At 50.1% G+C, this 16,696-nt stretch overlaps 1 protein-coding gene across 3 annotated transcripts; it reads right to left on the bottom strand.

Annotated features, from left to right (window-relative positions):
* Positions 1 to 1,397: 1,397 nt before the first annotated feature.
* On the bottom strand, positions 1,398 to 9,480 carry RHBDD2 (rhomboid domain containing 2). Of its 3 annotated transcripts, none has more exons than XM_055562186.1 (6): positions 9,234 to 9,368; positions 7,459 to 7,583; positions 7,193 to 7,357; positions 6,713 to 7,120; positions 5,520 to 5,670; positions 1,398 to 2,359 (listed from the first exon to the last, which is right to left on the bottom strand). In XM_055562186.1, the coding sequence occupies exons 4-6, from the start codon at positions 6,873 to 6,875 to the stop codon at positions 2,002 to 2,004; spliced, it is 672 nt and encodes a 223-aa protein (XP_055418161.1). In that variant the 5' UTR covers positions 6,876 to 7,120; positions 7,193 to 7,357; positions 7,459 to 7,583; positions 9,234 to 9,368; the 3' UTR covers positions 1,398 to 2,001. The 3 variants fall into 3 exon arrangements, with proteins under 3 accessions (XP_055418161.1, XP_055418160.1, XP_055418159.1); XM_055562185.1 differs by having other exon boundaries at positions 7,193 to 7,353; XM_055562184.1 differs by lacking the exons at positions 7,193 to 7,357; positions 7,459 to 7,583 and having other exon boundaries at positions 9,234 to 9,480.
* Between the last annotated feature and the right edge of the window lie 7,216 nt (positions 9,481 to 16,696).

Below are 16,696 nucleotides of genomic sequence, written 5' to 3'. Positions count from 1 at the left end.
ATGGAAGCGGGTGCATGTGGATGAGTCAACAGGCAAGTGCGGGAGGGCCTTGGGATCCCCTGTACGAGTGCCCGCACTCTGGTCCAGGCTGCTTGCTGTGGCCCAAGCAAAGCCCAGGGGAACAGGCGAAGAGCCAATTTCAGAGCAGCGGTCGCAGGAGAGGACGGGCTGCTGTCGGCTGCTCTGCCAGACCCACCCCGCCTCCCGGGAAGCTGGTCAAGGAAACCAGTGGCAGAGGAGACGATGGGACTGAATGACCTCAGATGACCCTCACAGCCCTGCTACTCGGGGTCGAATGAGGGTCCTTGAGCTTGGCCATCCATGAGGCAGGCCTCTGGCCTCCACAGCTCTGGCCGATCCAACCGGGAGGGCCAGATACGAAGGAGGTGATGGTAGCACGCTGAAAGGTAGGCGGCCTCCTCCCCTGCTTCTGGGCACAGGCCTGGGACTGGAGTCTGCAGTGGAGGGACGATGACTACGGGACACACAGCAGCCTGCCCTCACCGAGTGACCCTTTGGGAAAGGTGCCAGCGTGGTGGGACATGCCAGGCTCTTGGGACCGCAGCCAAGTCTCAGGTGCAGTCTGGACTCCTTGGGTGGTGAATCCTGTTCAGAGTCCTGCTCGGGAGCCACCCTCTAGGCTTTGTCCCCCCTCCCCGGCCAGTGCAGGCCATTTACCGCCCTGACCACTGCTGCAGATCTGTGGGCGTGTCTTATCCGTCTCTAATTCCCAGGCCTCTCCAAAAAGCCAGCCCAAGGTGGCTATCCAGCTCCGGGAATACACAAAGGCCACGTGTTACGGTGTTTGTCCGGACGCCTGCACCAGGCATTTCTTCAACGCAAGCCCACCTGAAGGAGTCCCACCGACAGCTGATCAGAAGCTGTGAGCTCCCCCGGGCCTGATCAGGTGCCCGTTGGCTCAGTCACCTTCATGTCCTCTCCTGCCCTGCCTCGAAGAGTCGGGGCGGTGGGGAGCTGATCCCTGCAAACCATGTGGTTTGGGCTCACTTGCCAACAGCTTCCTGGTTAATTTAGCCCACAGGATCTCCTGCTGGGAGATCAGGAGACAGGCAGAGAGGCCAGGGCTCTCCTCCCCACCTTTTGCTTCTGACAGCGTCGCCGCCAGTACCCGCGTCTCTCCTTTGTGTAAGGTCTGCCAGACAGCCCTTCTCAGTGACCCAGCCTGGAGTGCAGGGACCACCACGGTGGCTCCCTGCTGTCCACCCATTTCAGGGTCGCCAAACCTTTCCGTTTGCCCTTTCAGCTCTCCAGGGAGCCTCGTACCTCCCACCTCACTTCACATCCCCACTGGGGCGTCGTCTGCCCGACTGGACCTGGCTGCGGTTCCCTTTGCTGCCCTCTGTATTCCCCGATCATAAAGACACAGCACGCCAGGAGCAGGTCGGAGGCAGTTTCTTTATACAAACGTAACCAACGCAACGGACCCGTCAGCATACTGCTGGGGCACACGCAGGTCCGTCTCACCACCCCTGGGGCAGAAGTCTGGGTGGTAGGGGTGTCACTGCAGGGGAGGAACACTGCACAGGCCTGGGGACTGGCGAGCACACCAGCAGGGAGCCCCCGAAGGGCACGCACGGACACACGGACACTGGGTAACCAAGAGCGCTACGCACAAGGCCAGGAAGGAACAGAGAGCTGGGATGAGCCGCTGACAACCGAACCCCCTGCCCCGAGGTTTCTTCGGGGCAGGGAAGTGGGTGGGAGGGGCCTGGGCCTGAAGCCAAGCACCCCAGCTGTGCCACGAGAGCCACGAGTCCTGACCGGGCGCCCTGCTTTCTGCATCTGGGAAGTGGGGACCACTGTACTTCAAGAAGCTGTCACAAGGATAAAGGAGATGAACAGGGACACATATCAAAATACTCAACACAGAGCATGGCACATAGAGATGTCCAATAAATAACTTCGTGTCAAGAAAATCTCAGCTCAGAGAGGCCCTTTTTGAGAAGGCCAGGAAGGGAGATCGTGTCCCTGGAAACTTTCTCAGGGCATCAGGACCCTTGAGCACTCCTTGGAGCCTGTGGCTGCTGGAGTGGCCAGGGCCCCGGAATACACGGTGCCGGGGCAGTTGAGGGGGGCGGGGGGCTGGACTCCTAGGGAGGCACCCGCGGAAGCTGGGTAGACACCCGAGGAGTTGGGGGTTGTGCCAAAATGATTCTGCACGTAGCACAAACCGGAGGCAGGCTGGTACGGAGGCAGGCTGGGCATGTGCCCAGGAGCACACGATGGCCAGGCCGCCAGTTTCTGGCCACTGGCATGCTGCATCTGGGCGGCAGGGTGGTTTGGGGTCAGGTGAGAGTGGCCGCTCTGCGTGGGGTAGGAGCCGGGCACAGGGTTCGACCTGGAAAGGAACAAGAGAGAAGATGGGCACTGAGCTAGTCATGCCAGGAACACAGCACCCTGAACTGTTGATCCACAGGAGAAAGGCTTGGGCTGGCTGCACTGCCTTCTATTACAACATGCTGTGGACGGGCATTTCCTGTAACCAGCTGTAAAAGTGCCACATGGGGAGAAAGAGTCATATCAACTGAACAGAAAACAGATGCCCAGAGCGGGCAGGGACCACTCACGGCCCTGCAGTAAGCCAGCAGGAAGAGGGGCGATCGGGCCCATGCCTGAGACCCCTTGAGGTATAAGGGCAGTCTGCAAGTTGGATGGAGTTGGGGATGGGATCACGGTAGTTAAGTGTCTTCCATGGCTGGCCTAGCGATTCAACCAAAGAGAACAGGTCCACTTCTGTGGGAGGTCGGAGGGCAGGGCTCCAACATGGTAACACAGGGCTCGGGCCCAGGCCTCGTCTACTGGCAGATGGTCTACCAGTGATGGCAGGAAAGAAGGCTTATAGCTCAAAGTCCCGGCAGGCAGGGAATGGACATGACAGATGCGGGGAGCTGTCTGTGCAGAGGTCAAAAACCCCACCACAGACACAGGTGGCTGGGACTACAAAGGAGGACACATTCTAAGGGATTTAGCCTGTGAACTTTTGCAGAGATTTCTCAATACGAAGAACAAATGTCAACACCACTGACACCTGTGTTGCTGCTGCTGCCGCCGCTAAGCCGCTTCAGTCGTGTCCGACTCTGTGCGACCCCTGAGACAGCAGCCCACCAGGCTCCCCCGTTCCTGGGATTCTCCAGGCAAGAACACTGGAGTGGGTTGTCATTTCCTTCTCCGATGCATGAAAGTGAAAAGTGAAAGTGAAACCGCTCAGTCGTGTCTGGCTCTTAACGACCCCATGGACTGCAGCCCACCAGGCTCCTCCATCCATGGGATTTTCCAGGCAAGAGTACTGGAGTGGGGTGCCATTACCTGTGTTAGGTAACAATTAAACTTTGATACATTTCAGTCCAAACCTAGGCTTATAAATCAACTGAAGTACAGACACATGACACTTAGCAGCATTTTCGGAATTTTAAAAATGCAGAGGCTCTGGCCTATAAGAAGCCTGATAAGAGCCTCCAAGGGAAACAAAGCTGTCCAGGCTGCCAGGACTGATGCCAAAACCAACATGTGTGTCAACGCTGCCCGTGTCCTGTTGTTGGGTGATCAGAAACATCATGTTCTGTTCTGGGTGCCTGCAACAGGCCAGGATGATATGGGGTGGAACACTATGCCATGTGGGTCACCATATCCCCAGCCAGGTCTGCACGTTATGGGGAAGCAGGATCACTGGGCACCACGGGTGTCACAGTTACAGAGAAGTGAGTGTGATCCAGCGTGCAAGACTGTCCTCACTGGGGGCTGCCTTGTAGAGCGAGGCCCCAGCCGCCAGGGGTCAACATGGTCAGCTGTTTTAGAGGGGCTTCCTTCATGGAGCGCGGCTGAGGAGTTTGCAAATGAGGACCCCTAAGTTCTCTGAACTGAGCTTAGAACTAAGTTCTCTCTAGATTCTGTGAGAACAGCAATTAAGTACCAAAAAGCTATACAATACAGCTAATTCTAAATGTAAACACCTCCCACCCGTTGTTTTTGCTGTTCAGTTGCTCAGTCGTGTCCGACTCTTTGCGACCCCATGCACTGCAGCACACCAGGCCTCCCTGTCCTTCACCACTTCCCAGAGCTTGCTCAAACTCATGTCCATTGAGTCGGGAACACCATCCAACCATCTTACGATCTGTCGTCTCCTTTTCCTCCTGCCCTCGATCTTTCCCAGCATCAGGGGCCTTCCAAAAAGCTAAAATACAGCTAATTCTAAACATCAACACCTCCCACCCACTGAGACTCCAGGAATTACTTGCCTGAAATAAAATGAGTGAATGTGCATTTCTATTTTTCCCACTACCCGTCCCTGCCTTTAAGAAATGGTCAGAGCTGGGACTTCCCCGGCAATGTCCAGTGGTTAGGACTTGGCACTCTCACTGAGGGGGCCCTGAGTTTGGTCCTTGGTTGGGGAAGGGGGGTTAAGATCCAACAAGCCACACAGCATGACCAAAAAAAAGAGAAAAGAAAAGAAAATGGTCAGAGGGCTCTGAACCACTGAAGGCTGAGAGTCCACCTCCTAAAATAAACTATAAGCAACAGCTTCTGATTCAACCAAGATCCTGCCTCCAGGCCAGCGTGGGGGACAAGATGGACTCCATAGCTGTCCCAAGGCAGAAACGGGCCACGGACAAAGCACTTTGACTTGGCGGTGAACCCCTTCTCTGGGAGGGAAACCTCCTCCATCGTGAACTCTCAGCATCGACAAAAACCAGTGAAGGCCATCCGAGGCTGGCAGCGTGTGTGCGGGAGGGACAGGAAGTGAGCAGGACCCGGAAGCAGGAGCCCTTGGCTCTCGACTGGGTGCTTCTGACTCTGTGTTACCTGGAGAAAGACATTTGTCCCCTTTGGGCCTCCTCTCTGACAGGAGGGAGTGAGGCTACGTGAGCACTCCATTGAGAGTTAACGTACCTGGACTGGAAAACGGTAAATAAACTTCGTCTTCTCCCACCAGGTGGCCAAGAACACCCTGAGGTTCAGGCCATGCCACCTCTAAGCCTCCCAGTCAGTCAGGTGGATCGCGCTTCTTGCCAGCATCACCTGCTGGAGCCCAATCCCAGCCCCACAGAGTGCTTGTCAGTGCTGAGGGCTGGCGACGCCACTGATGGGGCCGCAAGTCCCTCGGGATTATGTGCAAGGGCTTTGAATGCCTCCTATTGAATGCCCTTCCTGCTTGGACCCCACTTTGGAAGCAGCTGGGCAGAATCCAGGATGCTCGGGAGAAATCTGTGGACAGGTTTTGCTGGGTAGGCCTGGGCAACCCACACCCTCTTCCCTATTCCCCAGGACACCGAAAACCAGTTGCAGCCTCTACAGTAGGGGTCCCCAACCTCTGGGATCTGATGATCTGAGGTGGATCTGAGAGCAGAATCACCATTCCCCCCCACCCCCAATCCCACTCCTGGTTCATGGAAAAACTGTCCTCCACGAAACTGGTCCCTGGTGCCAAAAAGGCTGGGGACTGCGCCTTTATAGGCCCTGCAGCTGCAGGAATAAAGCAAGCACGGCCTTCTGTAACTTACTTCCGGCTTTGGGCTGCCCTCCTTTCAGCTGAAGAGCCGGAGATGTACTTGAACATGGAAATCCTCCTCATCAGGCTGAAGGGGAACTTCTGGTCGAGCTTCACGGCGACTTGCTCTGGGACGTCAAAGGAGAAGCAGTAGGTGAGGCCGTCTGGGGTCGGCGTGTTAAGGAGAAGCAGAGAGCGCTGAAGGGAGGGGCTGGACACTGCCCCCAGGACACAGGAGCCACTCTGGCTCCACACGGGGCCTGGGCTTATTCCACCATCATCTCTGGACTGCAGTTTCAAGCTCAGGGGAAACCAGGAGTTGGGAGTTTCTAGCCTCCGTTCCTCGGAGGGAACACAAGGCAGCAACGATAGGCAGACAAGTGCTGACACCTTGCCCATCCTTTCTCCTGGGCCTCTCGAGCCCCTGTAATGACCGTCAGAAGCCAGCATGCGCCTCTGTCTCTCTAAGTGGGATGAAGCAGGCGGCTAGTCTAATACCCTCTGGGAGGTCTGACATCTTGTCCTTTGTCCCAGGTAGAAGGAGCCTTGCCTCGATGTGACCAAGTGAGCTTCCCGTGGGCCTCTGTGGCAGCCCGCCCCCCACACCGTCACCAGCTCCCAGAGAGGTGAGGGCACCCTGGTCATCCGACCTGTATCAGCCCGTCACTGCCGAGACAGCCAAAAGAGTCAGCCTAATTGCCAGAATATTTATGCAAGGAATATAAGGCTTATTCTAAGTTTTTAACCACTCATATGGTCAAAGCCTACCTTAAAAAAATTCTTTTCTTCTTCTTCTGAGAAAAAGACTAAGACTAAGCCAAACAAAAACAAAGAAACCTGTGTCCCGGGAATACCTTTCATGGAACATCTCTAGCTCATGGTTATTTCAGGATCTTCCAGTAAAAAAAAATTAGTCAACTGGGTTTACACCTTGGAAAAAAACAAATCAAAGTATTTCAGTAACTGGCAGTGCTGAGCCATTGTATGGAAAGAGCCTGGGGGATCTCTTCCAGAAAAGAAAACTCTGGCATAAAGAAGGGAAGTGACCTGCCTGAGGCCACATGGTTCCAAATCTGAAGCTAGCACACGGAATACCTACATGTGAGCTCTACCTGCCTGAACGCCCTGCCCCGACCCCCAGGACCTACAGTGTGGTTCATCCTTTGGCGTGTCGCTGTTACTACAACAGCCCTCTAGCAAGGATACATGCTAGCCCGATTCCCAGGCCACAGACGTTACTGAGGAAAGAGGTCTGGGGAATGAGCCAGGAGGCACAGAGCAGGAGCCACGGCACCAGCAGGGAGGGCACCACCACGCCAAACACCAGGGCCCGCCTCATCCGAGAGCGGACGCAGTTGACTCCCAGCATGGCGAAAGCCACGGGGGTGAAACCGCGGGCGTCCTCCACCTCCCCGAGCTTTGACAGCGATGACACAGCTTCAAACGACAGGAAGATGATGGCGCAGATGACGGTGAAGACCACGGTGAAGAAGCAGTGGCGGACGGTGCCCACGGTTCTCTCAAAATTGCCAGCAAAGCGCCAGATGACGATGGCACCGCAGAGCAAGGAGACGGGATTCTCGTAGACAAAGATGTAGGTCACCAGCCTGTAAACTGCAGAGGGAACCGAGTTAGAGGCCTGATGGTGGCTTGCTCCCAGAAGGGAAAAGCCAGGTTACAACCCACCTAGGAAAACGGAGTAGCTGGCTCTCGTTGCCAGGGAAAATCAGCCCGGAGCCAGTGGGATAAGCAGAGGGGAGCAACAGCGAAGGACCCAGGACTCAAAGTAGAGGCAGGGATGTCTAATCTTTGCTCTTTCCCAGACCTGGAGCAAGTCTTATCTGTGACTGGCTTCCACGTGGGGGAAAAAAAAAATGACACTTTTTAGCATGGGATGGTCTTTTATAATTTGTAATGTGCTTTATAATCCTCTTTGAGGCTTTAATACTGACCTATCTCACCGGGCAGTTTGAGGGTTAATTAATTGTAACAGCTTCAGGTGGATTGAGTGGGTGTCACTTAACACTCTTTGTGCCCGTCTCCTCGGCTGTAATCCTGACCTCTCCTTCCATAGTGGCTGTTCAGAGGAAGAAAAAAGGGACCATGAATTATTGTGCACCTGTAAAGATGAGAAAACTATCACTAAGAATGTAGATACAGAACTCAGAAGTCTTTCTTGCAAGTGCTTATCCAGTCTTAGAGGTAGAGTGATGCTCAATATGCAATAAGACGGTAAAGAATCTTTTATTTTTCTAAAAGCAGTCCTTGCTTCTGTATTTTTATGTCCCTGCAGGCCAAAACACTAAACTGAAGGAGGGGGGTGATCAGTGAAGTGGCAGTAACATTGGATTTGGAAGTCTAAAGCAATCTTGGCTCTGTCACGCCTAGACTGGCTGAGTTCAGCCCAGACACAGGGCCCTGTCGGCTTCAGTGTTCTTACTATAAAATAAAATGGATACACTCGAGGCCCTCAAAGGTCTCTTACGTGTCTAATACTCACATTGTCCATGAATCCCACACTCAAGACAAGCCGCAAAGTAAAGGGGAAAAAAAAAAAAGGGAGCTCAGTTTAGGCTGGCATTTTGCATCTGTCTCTGAAGACAGACATGCTGTGTGTATCCAGGGTGAGGGTGAGGGGGACCACTTTTAGATTTGAGCAGGGAGGCAGGCTAAGAACCATATACCTCAGTCAGAACATCTCTGTAAGGCTTCGTTATCTGAAGAGTATCGTCATTACTTGTTGAGCACTTCCAACACTGAAATCCCAAGGGTACATGTGAAGATTCTAGAAGCAATTCTATATAATTTGGGGATTAGAAAGCCCCCAAGGTTCCAGTTCAAAAATGTCACAAGATGCAAAGAACAATCTGGGTTCCTGTGTCAGTTGTATGACTCAAAAGCTCTGTGAGTCTTCGCATTAAGCCTCAGTTTCATTTAAAGAATGGACAACAATAAAGCCCATGGGCAATAATGCCTACAGTAATAATACGTCATGGGATCACCATGAGAATTAAAAGAGGTTAATGCATGTGAAAGTGCTTTGCAAAACAACAAAAGTTATACAAATCTCCCATTTTCCTCCCCAGAAAAGAATGGGGAAGAAATAGGAGACTAAGAACATCTTTTATGAACTGATATTTATAATTAATTGGTCTGCAAAATATCTCCATCTCCCCAAGAAAACCAACACCTCTCCCAAAGGTACGAGACACCCGGCTTCCGCTATAAGCTGGGAATCGGAGTCAGGATTAAGATAAAAACGAAGATGCAGAAGAAATTCTAAACCCCAGGAGGCCAGGATGCTTACAGAGGTGGCCACAGATACAGCTCAAGTGTCTTGAGAAGGAGGGGGAAAAAAAATTTTTTTTTTTCCAGTAGGGGGTTGGGCCCTAAAGCAGACGTAGGTGTGAATGTGACAAGGGAGAGAAAAATCCTCCTCGGCGAGCAAGCAGGGGTGAATGAAACCTAATTGCTACGAATGGATATGCGAGCCTTGACCAGTACGATGACGACAGGGACGGGAACAAATCTGGGTAGGGAAGGGTTACAAGGGATGATCAAGATGGGGCTCTGCACAAAGACGTGGAATATGGGGCTGGTCCTCCAGGTGGGGAGAATGATGCGGACGGAGATGGGGTGGCGTGGGTGCTGGGAGGCCGGAGCCCAGGGCCTGGCGAGGTCGGAGGAAAAAGGACTGGCACCCGGGACCCGGCCCCGCCCTGCTCACCTTGCCAGTTGCGCAGGGCCTCGGAACGCAGCGAGAGACCCGAGGGCGCCAGGGGCTGCTGCAGCAGGAATAGACGGGGCCCGGATACCAGCAGCGAGAGCAGCGCGGTGAAGAAGGTGGCGGATGGCACCTCGGGCCACAAGGACCAGCTCCGGTACCCAGGCTCCGAGACCGCCATGGCCGCCAAGGCTCTCGCTTACCTACGCAGCTCTGGCTGGTTCTCGGCTCTTTCCGCCTCCCTGCGGCTGTCACCCCTGGCAACAGCGGCGGGGATGACCGGAAGCCCCGCCTCCCAGAGGCTCCGCCCCGTGCGGAGTTACCCAATCCAGTAACTCGCGCTGGCATGCCTTCCACGCGCGTAGGCCGCAGGGAGTCCAGCCAGTGGTCTCTAGCTGCAGCATCCTTGGGACTGGCTAAGAGTCCCGGGTGGGAGCCGCTTGGGGGGCACCGGGCGGGGCGGCTCGAATTTTGGATTTAATCTCAGCTCTAGCTACCTAATGAGTATTGTACCTTGCAGTTTACAGAGCCTTCGATCTTTTTCTCTCTCTCTTACACACACACACAGCCTCCCTTGTCTGTGTTTACCTTCATTAATACCAGTGAAGACATTAGGGTCTGGGTAATGCAGTTAGATGGCAAAGACAATTAGAACTCAGGTTCCCGCCGTTGCTTTGGCCTAGAATTGGCTACTGGCAAAGGGATTGGGAGCAGGAGGAGAAGGGGACGACAGAGAATGAGATGGCTGGATGGCATCACTGACTCGATTGACATGACTTTGAGTGAACTCTGGGAGTTGGTGATGGACAGGGAGGCCTGGCGTGCTGCAATTCATGGGGTCGCAAAAAGTCGGACACGATTGAGCGACTGAACTGAACTGAAAGGCAGGTTTTGGTGCCTGGATTAAAGAAACAGGGTAGGAGAGGAAGGAGGAATTCCACGGAAGGCCCTGAAGTGTTGTTCAGTCGCTAAATTGTATCCGACTCTGACTGACTCTGCGACCCCGTGGACTGCAGCACGCCAGGCTTCCTTGCCCTTCATTATCTCCTGGAGTTTGCTCAAATTCATATGCATTGAGACAGTGATGGTATCTAACCATCTGTTGCTCAAATTCATGTCCATTGAGTCAGTGATGCTATCTAACCATCTCATCCTCTGCCACCCTCTTCTCCTTTTGCCTTCCATCTTTTCCAGCATCAGGATCTTTCCCAATGACCTGAAGTATTAGGGATGTAATATAACAATAATAATAACCAAGGTCTGTTTTAGCCCTTAAAGTCTGAAAAGCACCTTCACCAGAGAAGAAAAGCACCTTCACTCGCACCAGTTGTTTAGACAGCTGAACTATTGTTTCCTCAATTACAGATGCTCCAGACTAAGACTAGGATCTGAATCCCTGTTTGCTAAGTGCTGACTTTCTTCCCTTTTCACTATTTCCCTCTAATATCCTGCCTACTGCTGCTGCTGGTGCTAAGTCGCTTCAGTCATGTCCGGTGCGACCCCATGGACTGCAGCCTACCAGGCTTCTCCGTCTATGGGATTCTCCAGGCAAGAACACTGGAGTGGGTTGCCATTTCCTTCTCCAATGCATGAAAGTGGAAAGTGAAAGTGAAGTCGCTCAGTCGTGTCCAACTCTTAGCGACCCCATGGACTGCAGCCTACTGCTACATGTATATAAATTTGACTACTGAGAAATGAACAAATGCTTCATTCTCTGTGCTGGACTTTCAGATCCGTTCCCAGACCTAGTCTGCCCCCCTGTCAGTGGTTCTGGCAATGTCTGTGTTCCCATGAACCTCAGGAAGGGAACCTGAGATTCTTTTCATCATTTGTGTTTAGTACTCAAAAATAACCATAATTTTATGGATATAAATATACAGCCATGGAACATATTTCAGCGAATTCTGTGTCAGTTCAGTTCAGTTCAATTCAGTCGTTCAGTCGTGTCCAACTCTTTGAGACCCCTTGGACTGCAGCATGCCAGGCTTTCCTGTCCATCAGCAATTCCCGGAGCTTACCCAAACTCATGTCCATCGAGTCGGTGATGCCATCTAACCATCTCATCCTCTGTCGTCCCCTTCTTCTCCTGCCTTCAATTTTGCCCAGTATCAGGGTCTTTTCCAATGAGTCAGTTCTTCAAATCATGTGGCCAAATTATTGAGTTTCAGCTTCAGCATCAGTACTTCAAATCAATATTCAGGACTGATTTCCTTTAGGATGGACTGGTTGGATCTCCTTGCAGGCCAAGGGACTCTGAAGAGTCTTCTCCAACACCACAATTCAAAAGCATCAATTCTTTGGTGCTCAGGTTTCTTTATAGTCCAACTCTCACATCCATACATGGCTACTGGAAAAACCATAGCTTTGACTAGACAGACCTTTGTTGGCAAAGTAATGTCTCTGCTTTTTAATATGCTGTCTAGGTTGGTCATAACTTTTCTTCCAAGGAGTAAGCGTCTTTTAATTTCATGGTTGCAGTCACCATCTCCAGTAATTTTGGAGCCCAAGAAAATAAAGCCTGTCACTGTTTCCATTGTTTCCCCATCTATTTACCATGAAGTGATGGGACCAGATGCCATGATCTTAGTTTTCTGAATGTTGAGTTTTAAGCCAACTTTTTCACTCTCCTCTTTCACTTTCATCAGGAGGCTCTTTAGTTCTTCTTTGCTTTCTGCCACAAGGGTGGTGTCGTCTGCAAATCTGAGGTTATAGATATTTCTCCTGGCAATCTTGATTCCAGCTTGTGCTTCATCCAGCCTGGCATTTTGCATGATGTACTCTGCATATAAGTTAAATAAGCAGGGTGACAATATACAACCTTGACATACTCCTTTCCCGATTTGGAACCAGTCTGTTGTTCCATGTCCAGTTCTTTTTTTTTTCTTCTTTTTTTTCATGTCCAGTTCTAACTGTTGCTTCTTGACCTTCATACAGATATCTCATGAGGCAGGTCATGTGGTCTCGTATTCCCATCGCTTGAAGAATTTTCCAGTTTGTTGTGATCCACACAGTCAAAGGCTTTGGTGTAGTCAATAAAGCAGAAGCAGATGTTCTTCTGGAACTCTCGTGCCCTATCAATGATCCAGCGGATGTTGGCAATTTGATCTGTGGTTCCTCTGCCTTTTCTAAATCCAGCTTAACCATCTGGAAGTTCACATACTGTTGAAGCCTGGCTTGGAGAATTTTGAGCATTACGTTTCTAGTGTGTGAAATGAGTGCAATTGTGCAGTAGTCTGAACATTCTTTGGCATTGCCTTTCTTTGGAATTGGAATGAAAACAGACCTTTTCCATGCTGTGTAGATTTAAACTAATGCTGCTCACGATGCAGCAGTGGGCATGAAAATGAAGGTTTTACTCAACAGGAAGCAACATATGACTCTGAAGTGAGGTGGAGCAGCTAAAAATAGCGAGTGGGGACTTGGGCTGCTGGAACCAGAGTCTGGGCCTTGGAAAGAGGAAGGGAATGGTGGTCCCATTTCCTCTGTGCCACTCCAGGAGTTCTGCATCTCCTTTCAGACATATATTTTGGAAAAGGATGTAGAAAAATTAGGGCTTGTCCAACAACAAGTGACTAGAATGGGGAGGGAAAGGGGGACTTCAAATCCTATTTGATGAGGGACAATTAAAGAGATCAGAGAGACTTGCCTGAGAAAGCTTCAGGGGTCCTGACCACTGACTATGTGAAAGGCTTTCCTGAAGGCGAGGGAGTAGACTTACCTTGTGTTACTCCAGAGGGGAGACCTGGGGATGAAAGGTGGAAAACAATAAGGCGACACTCTGGGCTTATGAAAGAACTTTCTGACAACTTGTGTTGTCCATCTGTGGCACGAGGGGCTTTAGATGATAGTGAGCTCTCCACGACTGGAAGTGTGCAAGCAGAGGCAATCTGGGGACTTGAGGAGCCTCTTGAAGTGATTCAAACATCAGGTTGGAGATGGAACTAGATGCCTTTAAAAGTTTTTCTGGACCCTCAGTTCTAAGACTCCATAAACAAACAAATGCATACAGAGGGTTGAGACACTTGCCACTTACTGGGTTGTGGTTCAGTTGCTAAGCTGTGTCCAGCTCTTTCCAACCGCATGGACTGCAGCATGCCAGGCTTCCCTGTCCTTCAGTATCTCTTGGAATTTGCTGAAACTCATGTCCATTGGACTCCATGCTATCCAATGGTGATGCTATCCAACCATCTCATCCTCTGTGGCCCTCTTCTTTTCCTGCCCTCAAGGTTTCCCAGTATCAGGGTCTTTTCCAGTGAGTCAGCTTTTTGCATCAGGTGCGAAAGTACTGGAGCTTCAGCTTCAGCATCAGTCCTTCCCATGAATATTCAGGGTTGATTTCCTTTAGGATTGACTGGCTTGATTTCCTGCTGTCTAAGGAACTCTCTAATGCTTGCTCCTTGGAAGAAAAGCTATGACCAACCTAGACAGCATATTAAAAAGCAGAGACATTACTTTGGTAATGGTCCGTCTAGTCAAAGCTATGGTTTTTCCAGTAGTCATGTATGGATGTGAGAGTTGGACCATAAAGAAAGCTGAGTGGCAAAGAATTGATGCTTTTGAGCTGTGGTGTTGGAGAAGACTCTTGAGAGTCCCTTGGACTACAGGGAGAACAAACCAGTCAATCCTAAAGGAAGTCAACCCTTAATCTTCATAGGAAGGACTGATGCTGAAGCTGAAGTTCCAAAACTTTGGCCACCTGATGCTAAAAGCCAGCTCATTAGAAAAGACCCTGATGTTGGGCAAGATTGAAGTCAGGAGGAGAAGAGGATGACAGAGGTTGAGATGGTTGGATGGCATCACTGACTCGATGGACATGAGTTTGAGCAAGCTCTGGGAGTTGGTGATGGACAGGGAAGCTTGGCGTGCTGCAGTCCATGAGGTCACAAAGAGTCAGACACGACTGAGTGAATTGAACCGAAGGGACTCTCAAAAATCTCCCGCACCACAGTTCAAAAGTATCATTACTGCCCCCTGGTGGACAGTTCTGTGCACGAGTCCTTTAAGTTTGTTGGCAAAGAGGCCAAATCCGAAGCAGAATACTGCCCCCTTGCCGGCTGTTCGGGGAAGTAGCTCACATCTAGATGGATGGCTTAATCTGGGGACACCTGAGTAAGTCCAAAATCCTGGATGGCCCCCAACATGCCCCCAAGGTAATGAAGCTTCAGCCTTCCATGTCATTCATGTGCCGTGCCAGCCTACCCCACCTCTCTTTTCCCACACTCGTGGAGTGGGGCACACAGCAGAAAGCCCACTCCCTAAATACACATGCCCCCAGAGAACAGAACGCTGGTCCCAGGACGCCTTCTGGCTGGCATCGCTGTTTCTGTAATGATCTACCTTGGATCTCTCCCAACACCTGGTTTCACCAGGGCCTGGGAAGCCAGGTTGGCAACAGTCAAACAGTGGAAGCCCTTGCAGGCTGTGGTGAGCAATGTGAATCTTATTCCAAGAAAGTGGAAAGTTTAGAGGGCTTAAACCAGATTTTCCTGAACCATTTATGGTTTAGAAAGTGGGGAAATGAGCCCTCTCAGACACTGGGAAGATTGAAAGTTGGTGGAATTTCTGTAGAAGGAAATATGGTAGTATCTTGCAAAATGACTAATGCACTCATCTTTGATCCAGCATTTCCACTTCTAGGATTTTAGCCTACTGACCTATTGACATCCATGGAATATGTCTTACATAAAACATTATCTACCGCAGTAGTAAATACTGGAAACAACCGGATGTCCATCATGGAAAGAATGATTAATAAACAATGGTTCATTCTTCAAAGGAATATTCTATAACCATAAAAAGAAAAAAAAAAAACTGAGAAAGCTATGTATCAGTATGGGATGATATCTGAAATATTTTCTTGAGTGGAGAGGCAAGGTTAATATCAGTGGATATACCGTACTACCATAAATATAAAGACTTGGGGAGAAAAAGATACCTTACTCTGTGTGGAATAATTTTGAGGCTTCCAGGGAGAGGAACTGAATGACTGGGGACTAAGTCTGGGAGGGCTCATTCCTTTGTAAACTCTTGGATATATTTAAAATTTTAAACTATTTGCCATGGCCTGAATGTTTGTGTCCCTCTGATCCATATGTGGGCTTCCCTGGTGGCTCAGACAGTAAAGAATCTGCCTGCGATGTGGGAAGCCCAGGTTAGATTCCTGGATCGGGAAGATCCCCTGGAGGAGGGCATGGCAACCCACTCCAGTAATCTTGCCTGGAGAATCCCATGGACAGAGGAACCTGGTGGGCTACGGTCCATAGGGTCACAAAGAGTTGGACACAACTGAACCAATGTAACACATACACTTATGCACCTAATGATTAATTGAGATCATTTCTCCTTTTTCCCTTTGAAGATTATCATGGCTGAGCAGAATCTTCAGGATTGGTCTCTGAACTTATCAGTTCACCCTAAGTAAAGTAACTTTCTTCTTGACCAAAGCTTGCCTTATTGGCTATGGAGTGGTGAGTGGCCGAATCTGAGTCTGGTTACAGACCTTCACCAAGGCTCATTTTGCCTCAGTTTTTCTCTCCAATCCTGCTTCCTTCCCTGGCATAGATATTGATTCCAAGAGCACTCCCCAATAAATGACCACCTCTCTCTCAGAGTGTGCCTCCCAGAAAACCCAATGCATAAAGATAGAGTTAATTTTAGGAGTTTTCCAAAGTGGTAGGGCTACTTTATACTCCTCCCGGCAGTAAAAATGAATTCCAGTTGCTTCACATCTTTGTCAATACCAGGATGTATTCATTGATTTAATTTGCATTTCTGTGATGACTAATGATCATGGCCATTTTGTGAAATGCTTGAATACAAATAAAATGTTAAAAATGAAACAAAAAAGATGCCTTGGAGAGAGATGACCATGGCTGGACACAGCAGCTGAGGTGGAGAAAAATAAATGGATTTGGAATACAATCTGGAGGTGGCACCTGAGTTAGCTGATGGAGTGGGTATGCAGAATAAGAGAAAGAGAAAAATCAAGGGCAATACTTCCATGAATTATGGTACCCCATAAAGATCTGGGGCTTCCCTGGTGGCTCAGTCAGTAAAGAACCCGCTTGCCAATGCAGAAGATATGGGTTCTATTCCTGGGTTGGGAAGACTCATTGGAGAAGGAAATGGCAACCCACTCCAGTAGTCTTACCTGGCAGGATACAGTTTAAAGGATCTCAAAGAGTCAGATATACAAATAACTTAAGAATAAAAAGACAACCCAGTTTAAAAACTGGGCAAAGGATATGAATGGACATTTCTCCAGAGAAGGTATACAAATGGACAATAAGAAAATGCTTAAGATCATGAATCTTTTGGGAAATGCAAATCAAAACCATACTGAGATACCACTTTACCATCCCCAGGATGGTTATAATTTTTTTTTTTAAAAAAAGGAAATTGCAGTGTTACTGGGGAAGTGGAGAAGTCAGAACCCTCATAACTGCTGAGGAGAATGTAAAATACTA

This window comes from Bubalus kerabau, chromosome 23, assembly GCF_029407905.1.
Source record: "Bubalus kerabau isolate K-KA32 ecotype Philippines breed swamp buffalo chromosome 23, PCC_UOA_SB_1v2, whole genome shotgun sequence".
NCBI classification, from domain to species: domain Eukaryota; kingdom Metazoa; phylum Chordata; class Mammalia; order Artiodactyla; family Bovidae; genus Bubalus; species Bubalus kerabau.
The sequence above is the reverse complement of the archived record's forward strand: the minus strand, read 5'-3'. Positions and strand labels throughout refer to the sequence as shown.